Below are 8,350 nucleotides of genomic sequence, written 5' to 3'. Positions count from 1 at the left end.
TTGGGGGAATGGCTCTGATTTTTTTATAAATTTGACTCAATATCTTATAAATATGAAGAATGAGGTGTTTTGTTTTGTTTTTTTTATCAAGGAAACAATGTAAAATCTCCCCTCCAAACCCATTTTCCTACTTTCCTTCTAATTTTGGTTACATTGGTTTTATTTGTGTAAAAACTTTTTAATTTCACATATTCAAAAATTTCCAGTTTATTCTCTGTGATCCTATCTCTTGTTTGGTCATAAACTCTTCCCTTATCCATAGATCTGACAGGTAAAATTTTCCATGCTCCCCTGATTTACATATCTTAAAAAAACTCATTTATTTATTTAAGGCAATGGGGTTAAGTGACTTGCCCAAGGTCACACAACTAGGCAATTATTAAGTGTCTGCGCTCGGATTTGAACTCAGGTCCTCCTGACTTCAGAGCTGGTGCCCTATCCACTGCTCCACTTAGCCACCCCCTCAGTTTTCTTAATCAATAGGTATTAAGGAAGTGCCTTTCATTGCCAGGAACTATGACACCAGGGATCCCAGAATGAAACAATCCTTCAGAGTTCAGCTCATATGCCATCTCCTCCAGAGACTTGTCTAAGAAGTGAAGACAAAGCAAAGAAATGAGTTCTGAAGCATCTGGCTATATCAGAGTTAGAATCCTAATGTCCATTATTAGTTGTGCTCATTACCTCCTCCTCCAAGGATCACACTACATTTCTCTTTGCACACATCTCTTCCAAAAGGTTACTTCCCAAGGGCCTCAATTTGTTAGTGTCCACTCCCTACCCAAATTATTTTGCATATATGTTGTATATAATTTGCATATATTTTGTATTTTTTTAAGAAAGATTTTGAGTTTTACAATTTTCCACCTATTCTTGCTTCCCTCCCCCAACCCCACAGAAGGCAGTCTGTTACTTTTTGCAAGGCAATGGGGTTAAGTGGCTAAGTGGCTTGCCCAAGGCCACACAGCTAGGTAATTATTAAGTGTCTGAGACCAAATTTGAACTCAGGTCCTCCTGACTCCAGGGCCGGTGCTCTATCCACTGCACCACCTAGCTGCCCCTAGTCTGTTAGTTTTTACATTGTTTCCATGTTGTACATTGATCTAAGTTGAATGTGATGAAAGAAATCATATCCTTAAGGAAGAAACAAAGTATAAGAGCAGAATTACATAATAAGATAACATTCCCCCCCTCCCCCCCCGAAATTGAAGGTAATAAATAGTCCTTGGTCTTTGTTCAAACTCCATGGTTCTTTCTCTGGATACAGATGGCATTCTCCATCGCAGATAGCCCCAAATTGTCCCTGATTGTTGCACTGATGGAATGAGCAAGTCCATCAAAGTTGTATGTTTATATCTTGTATTTTCTTGGGTGGGACCATGCTGTATTATATACCCCCCTCCCCCAGAATGTTGCTTTTTTTTGGCAAGGCAATGGACTTAAGTGGCTTGCCCAAGGTCTCACAGCTAAGTAACTATTGTCTGAGGCCAAATTTTAACTCGGCTTCTCCTGAATCCAGAGCCACTCTGCCAGCCCTTGATGGCAAGGTCTGGTCCACACTTATGCCCAACACTTACCATGATGCTTGGCTGTGCAGTCAGCACATTTGTTGGACTGGAATGGACTAGAATTGCCCAAGTGTATTCTTCAGGTTAGGTAAAGAGGCTTTTACAAAGACAAAGTGATAGAGGAGATCTGAACTGATTGTTGCAGAGTCCGTCAAGCATTTATGAAGTTTATACCATCAAACACTGTGCTAAATGCAGAGGATACAAAGAGAGTCAACAACCAGTGTCTGGAGCCTACAATCAACTGGGAGAGACAGCGTGCAGACCACTATGTACAAACAAGAGAATAGGAGATAGTTTCAAATGAAAAGCATGAGTACTAAGGGGGAAAGTTGCCGAAGGTGGGAGTCAAGCTGAGACTTAAAGGAAGTCAGGAAAGAAAAGAGGTGGAGAGAAGGAAGAGGATTCCTGGCAATGGGAAAAGGTAAGGATAATGAGGAGTAGGGAGGCGGTAAGATTTAGGGAGACTAGAAATGTAGGAGGGGATTTCTGAAGGGCTAAGTCAATCAGGGGATTTTATATTTGATCCTCAAGGTAATTAGCAGCCATTATCAATAAACTAGTGACTCCTATGATCAGATCTGCAAATAAGAAATGTCAATTTGACAACTGAATGAAAGATGCATGGTGAAGGGAAGAGATGAGGCAGAGAACCAGGAGGATCCAGATGAGAGGTAAAGAGGGTCTCCTGCTCCAGGATGATGGCTGTATCAGAGGAAAGAAGGGACATATATGAAAGAGGTTTTGAAGGTAGAATTGATGGTCCTTGTCAACATTGGATATGGGGAATAAAGGAAAGGAGTTGAGGACAATATCTGGGTGACTGGGAACATGATGTTTTAAAAAGTAATAAGGGGATTTGGAAGAAGGGATCATTTGGGGGAGGAAAAATAGAATTGTTTTGAGCTTAAGATATCCAGAGGAAAATTTAAGATGTTTAATTCAAGATGTTTAAAAGGTAGTTGGAGATGTAAAACTGAAAGAAGTTAGGGATGGATAAATAGATCTGAAAATTAATTTTATAGCTCTGTCTTTCTTCCACTTCATTCTTGACATGTGGCCTAACAATTCTTCCTTATGCATAGCACCGCAGTGTGAGGACTGCTCATCCACCTTTGGTGCCCACCGGGCACTCAAGTTTCAGCATGGCTCTAAGCATTTGTAGCGGGTACACCCTAGTAAGTCATTTCGGTAGACAGGTTAAAACCAGGTAGAGGGGAACTGATGGATCACAAATCTGTTGATGAGCTAGGGGATATCTTTGCAAGCTAATGAAGATTTCCCCCAAGAATGGGCAAATGAGAACAATTTGTCACGGTGGCTGAAGCAGGTGTTATGGAACACTTAATGTTTGTCCTTCATTTTTGAAGACCAACACAACATGAGGGAGATGTTGCCATGAAAAGCACGTGAATTATATGTGAGTGAAGGGGGGCTGTGCTAAGTCATCAGTCTCACTTTCTCCTCCAGAGCCGTCTGGGTCCAGTGGCCAGATATGAATCAGGACTGGAGACAGCCCTAGATATGGGGCAATCAAGGTTAAATGACTTGTCCAAGGTCACCCAGCTAGTAGGTGGCAAGTGTCTGAGGCCAGATTCAAACTCCCATCCTCCTGAATCCAAGGCTGGTGCTCTATCCACTACATCACCTAGCTGCCTTGTTAAGCTTGTTCATACATTAAAGATACCAAGGTCATCCACCGCATCCTGGGCCATCACCATCTTTGTTCTCCCACTTCGAAGATGAACTATATTGTCTATCAAATACAGTCCAATCTCTTGCCTGAGCTTCAGAATCCTCCAATATTTGTCCAGAGAATTGCAGCTTGTTAGAACTAAAGGGACCGGGGCGGCAGCACAGTGGATAGAGCACCGGCCCTGGAATCAGGAGTACCTGAGTTCAAATCTGGTCTCAGACACTTAATCATCATAATAACAACAACAATAACAATAATAATAATAATAACCTAGCTGTGTGGCCCCCTGGGCAAGCCACTTGCAAAAACCTAAAAAAAAAACCCCTAAAGAGACCTTTAATATTTCAGTTCTTCATCCTATTCCTCAAAATACCTATTGTGGTTCCTCATCTTTTTACTCTCTCCTTTCCATTCATTCAGAAATCAAGAGCTCCCTTCTCCAGGAAACCTGTGATTATATGCTACTGTGCAAGAGGTAGCTTTCTCCTTCAGCGACAAAACAATATTTGGCATCTATCACACTTCATGTAATATTAAAATAAATGACAGGGTCTCATCTTCCTATTAGATGTGTCAAACTGACATAAGCCCTTTAAAGCTTTGCAAAGATGTCTAATGTTTCATTCGGTGGTGCAGCAAATAAAGAGCTGGGCTTGGAATCAAGAAGACCCAAGACCCAAGTCAGAATCTGCCTCACTTTTCTCATCTGTAAAATGGGGAGAACAGCACCCTTCTCATAGGACTCTTATGAAGATCAAATATGATGGGTATGATGAGCTCTCTGCAGACAGAGCCTATCTTTAGCCTCTTTTTTGTATTCCCAGGACTTAGCACATTACAGATGCTTAATAAATGGTGACTTCTTTCAGATGGGGTAGAATGGCACCTGATCATGTTGGAAACTGGACAACATATCTAGAGAGAATGGACCTTGTAAACTTTTAAGGTACATTAGCCATTTCTCAAATAGCCCCGGGTGATTTGTTATTTCCATTCACAGATGAGGAAACTGAGTGCATGCCTATTAAAGGGATGGAATGGTTTCTCCTTTGTCCATAATCCTGTCTGCCCCACTATGACCTGGTGCTGCCTTACTTGATCTCATTCTGCTCCCTTCCACATAGGGAACAAGCCTGCCTGCCCAACCTACTCTGGGCCTTCCTCCTTCCACCTTCTCCACATCTCCCCATCTCAGCTGTTTCCTACCCCCTTCCTTCTCTTCAGATGTTGAAATCCTCTGATCCCTTGTTAGCAACCATCTTCCCCCTCAGATCACAGAGCACTTTGTTCTGAAATTCCCAATGTAGAAATCACATAATATTATTTAAATTTCAGCAGCCATAGACTAATGTGAGCATCAGGAAGGCAAAGGAAAATATATCTTCCTTGGGGCTAATATGAGCTTGAGAGAACAGCCCAAACAAAATGGCTCATTGGGGGTTCAAATTCAAGAGAAATGAGTTGTTTGAGTTCAAGCTAACAGAGGATTGACACAAGTGTCTCCTTAAAGGAATTAGATGATTGCTGAGGATCTGCTATTGATGTTCAAAAGCATGTGGAAAGGGTAACCTAGGACCTCCTGGAGATGGACACGGGTCCTAGTTTTAAAGAGAAGAGAAAGTAGTCTGTTTACTAGAAAGCAGTAACCTTAATTAAAATCTATTTTAAAAAAATGGATAGTGGCTAAGAAGGGAAGATAAAATGGTGATCCTTAAGAACTGGTCATACCAGACTCACCTTGTCTTTTTTTTGACAGGGTTATTAGGCCACTCACTAGATGTTAGCAATTTAAATTTCCTTTGGAAAAGATGAAGAGATGTGAACTAAACAACAGAAAGGGGGTGTCAAGCAAAGTCACAGAACTCTTCTATGGAGGAGAATCCCTGCTTTGTGACCTTCTCTAACATGTGGTCTCACTGGACTGAATATTCTGCAGTGAGGGCTTTGGATGAATTCTAGCCAAGTATCCCATGAGAGCAAAGAGAGGAGTTCCTAAAAAATCCACAATCCCCAAACTACAGGGAAGGAACCATTCCCCTGCGTGACCTCCCAAAGTGGAGATGTGGGAGGATCGGGGGAAAAAACAGAGGGGAGAAGGTTCAGAGACTTTGAGCAACAGGATTTTCATTTCATGTGGCGCATTGGAGATTCTGCCCTGGACTCTAGAAGAACCCCCCAACATCCACCCCATCCCACCACGCTGGTGCCTGGAAATCTGAAAAAATTCACAGGCTAGAAAGACCAGGGAATAAATCAAGGAGGTGTATGTTTACTGCTTCCCAGTTGTTTTTTATTACTTTTAGGTGGTTTTCTTTTTTTTCCCCATAAGTATGGAGACTCAAGTATAAGATGTAGATTTATTTTTATTTAATTTTTCAGTTTAAGCTTTACAAAAAAAACCAAAATAAAACAAAAAAACCCTTTTTGCATTCCATAAAAATTGACAGAAAAGCGCCTGGATTCAGGCTAGATAGAAGAGCAGAACGGTAAAGCAGATTTCCCGCTCCCTCCCCCCCCTCCCTTCCCCCGAAAATAGCTTCTCCTTGGACTGGGGGCGAGTCTAGAGACAACACTGAGGACCCACCATGGCCTCCTCTCAGAGCTGCCTCCTCTCCCTCACCAGTCCCTCTTGGGTCCCCCCACCCCCACCCCAAACAACTCCCACACACACACATGGAATTGGATTTCCAGTTTTTCCTCTTTCACACACCACAGTATTTCATAAATTTTTTTTGTTTTACATTTTTTACACCAATGTAACAAAAAGATGGGAGGGCAGGCCTGGACAGACAGATGGACTGTTTGATGCCTATGAACAGATTGGGAGGGGAGGAGAAGAAAGGGACATTGGGGGAAAAGAGAACAAAAAAAAAACTCTAAAACAACAAAAAACCCCAACCCAACAACAACTCATGGTTTCCATGGAAACCCAGAAAGAAGGTCTTGTAGGAAAATGTGGTGGAAAGTCGGTCTCAGACTGAGAAGGCTTATACAGCTTTATTCACGGGAGAGATGGCGCAGCTCAGATGCAGATTGTTATGTGACATGGGGGGAGAGCGACGGAGGCAGAGTTCTCTAAGAAAGGAATCTAGTGAGAGCACAGCGCGGCTTGTTAGCGGGAGGAGGAGTTTAACTTTGCTGCTTCCTCTTCAAAGCCTCCACCAGATCGTTTTTAAGGGCTTCTTGCTTTGATTTGTCTGCAAAAGTCTGCACAGACCTGTAGGAGGGAAGGAAGAAGGAAAAAACATCCTGGATTAGGCTACACCTAGACTAAGAAGAGGGAGGGAGGAGAAAGGAAAAGGAAAGAGGAGAGGGAGAAAGGAGAAAGACAGTTCTCTGGCATGGGTGGGGGGCAAGGCAGGCCTGGCTTCCCCCTTTCCAAAGACATTCAACTCAGGAGCTGAGGGGAAAGGTTCAAGTTTGAAGCACACCAAAATTGTAAAGGCAGACCCTCTGATAATAGGGCAAAGACTCTCCTGGGGGTGCCAGGACATAGGGGATGGTAAAGAGGTAGTTTCTCCTGTCAAGCACATGGGTTCTTAACCAGGGGTCCTGGGGTCCAACGGTGTATGGAGGGGCACTGAGTGGCATAAGAGGGTCTCTGAACTTGGATGGAAAAAAATACCCTTTTGATCATGCTGGGAAGGTTTCCAGACCTCACAGGCTGACTGCTGAGGGGGTGCTGGGACTTGCACACAGAGGCAACACATATACACAGTCTGAGAACCAAAGTGCTTTTGTGATGCCCAATGAGCATAAGAAGCCCTCAAGAAAACGGGGAGACTTTATATTGTGGGAAGCTCCAAAGCCTTAATAACAGAGCAGGGTCTCTGAGGCCTTGAGGTAAAATGCCAGTTTTGCAGCATAGCACCAGCTGACCCGCACAGACTCTCAACAGAGCCCCACTGGTTGAACTTGCCAAGCTTTTTTCTTTCCCTGGTCAGATGTCTGCCTCAATTATAGTCACTGCCTTTTTGGAGAAAAAGATCCCTGGTCTCATTTCTCCCCTAGACTCTAAGCCCTGCAAGGCCTGGGGATGGGATGCATGGATAGCCCACCTAAGTTAGACTCAGAAAGGCTGAAAAAAAGGGAAAAAACACAAGAGCCAAGGAATGTCATCAAGCCTCCAGAGCAGGTGAGCCCAACTATAGCTGGGATCATAGGAGAGGACCGCAGGCCAATGTGGTGACCGATTACATACAGAGCCAAAACAAAACTCTGGTAGAGTGACTCCAGCTCCCTGAGGGTGCCATGCTCCAGGGAGAAGCCCTAGACTGGCTCTCAAAGTCTTGGAGCTTATGGAAGGTCCAAGAGGCAGACATGAAAAGAATGCTATGAGAGCAGTTACAACAGAATGGGACTTTTGTGGTTTTTTTTTGTTTGTTTTTGCAAGGCAATGGGGTAAGTGACTTGCCCAAGGCCACATAGCTAGGTAATTATGAGGTGTCTGAGGCTGGATTTGAGTTCAGGTCTTCCTGACTCCAGGGCTGGTGCTCTATTCACTGAGCCACCTAGTTGCCCCAGAATGGGGCTTTTGGTTAAGGCCCCTGACCACTGTTCCTCAAAGTTGGCCAGCCCTACCTTGGGGCTGCCTTTCCTTAGGGCCCAGAGGAAGGCAGGGACTGGGGGAGGGGGAGAGATTCACCCCCAGCACCCTGTGCTCCATACTAGGTGACTGTGAAGACCTTACTTCCTTGACAGTTTATATTTCCAATCATTTCCCTTCTCTCTGGAAATGCTGCTTTTATGCAGTCATGTTTACTTGTCATCAACAAGCAAGGGACTTTCCCTCTCTCTCAGGGGAACACCACGAGGGGACATCTGTGATTCATCAGGGGAAGGGGGGGGGGACTGGATCAGGTCAGACCCCATCCTGTAGGGTGACCCGGACTTGGGTCTTCTTGCCTGCCCTGACACTAGGCCAAGACACATCATGACATTTTCTCCAAGGTCAGCCCTGCCCCCAATGAGGAGGGACACAAGGAAAGAGCCTGCTGGAACACTGGACTGGTTGAGAAGGCAGGCCAGCCCCAATGCTTACTGCCTTCTCTTCTGGATGGAAGATCCAAAGGCTTGATTTGGAGCA

At 44.1% G+C, this 8,350-nt stretch overlaps 1 protein-coding gene across 5 annotated transcripts in view; it reads right to left on the bottom strand.

The window, feature by feature from the left end:
- Positions 1 to 5,609: 5,609 nt before the first annotated feature.
- The window catches only part of CAPZB (capping actin protein of muscle Z-line subunit beta), a 152,821-nt gene continuing 150,080 nt past the window's right edge, over positions 5,610 to 8,350 (bottom strand). For 4 of the 5 annotated variants that reach the window (XM_074218263.1, XM_074218259.1, XM_074218261.1 and 1 more), the window contains one exon: positions 6,392 to 6,481. Coding sequence is in view for 1 of the 5 variants with exons in the window: in XM_074218260.1 (XP_074074361.1) it covers positions 6,394 to 6,481 (88 nt within the window). In the remaining 4 variants the exon portion in view is untranslated. Of the gene's footprint in view, positions 6,482 to 8,350 lie in introns of all 5 variants that reach the window. The other variant, XM_074218260.1, reaches the window with a different exon arrangement.

Source organism: Macrotis lagotis, chromosome 1 (genome assembly GCF_037893015.1).
Source record: "Macrotis lagotis isolate mMagLag1 chromosome 1, bilby.v1.9.chrom.fasta, whole genome shotgun sequence".
Classification (NCBI taxonomy): domain Eukaryota; kingdom Metazoa; phylum Chordata; class Mammalia; order Peramelemorphia; family Peramelidae; genus Macrotis; species Macrotis lagotis.
The sequence above is the reverse complement of the archived record's forward strand: the minus strand, read 5'-3'. Positions and strand labels throughout refer to the sequence as shown.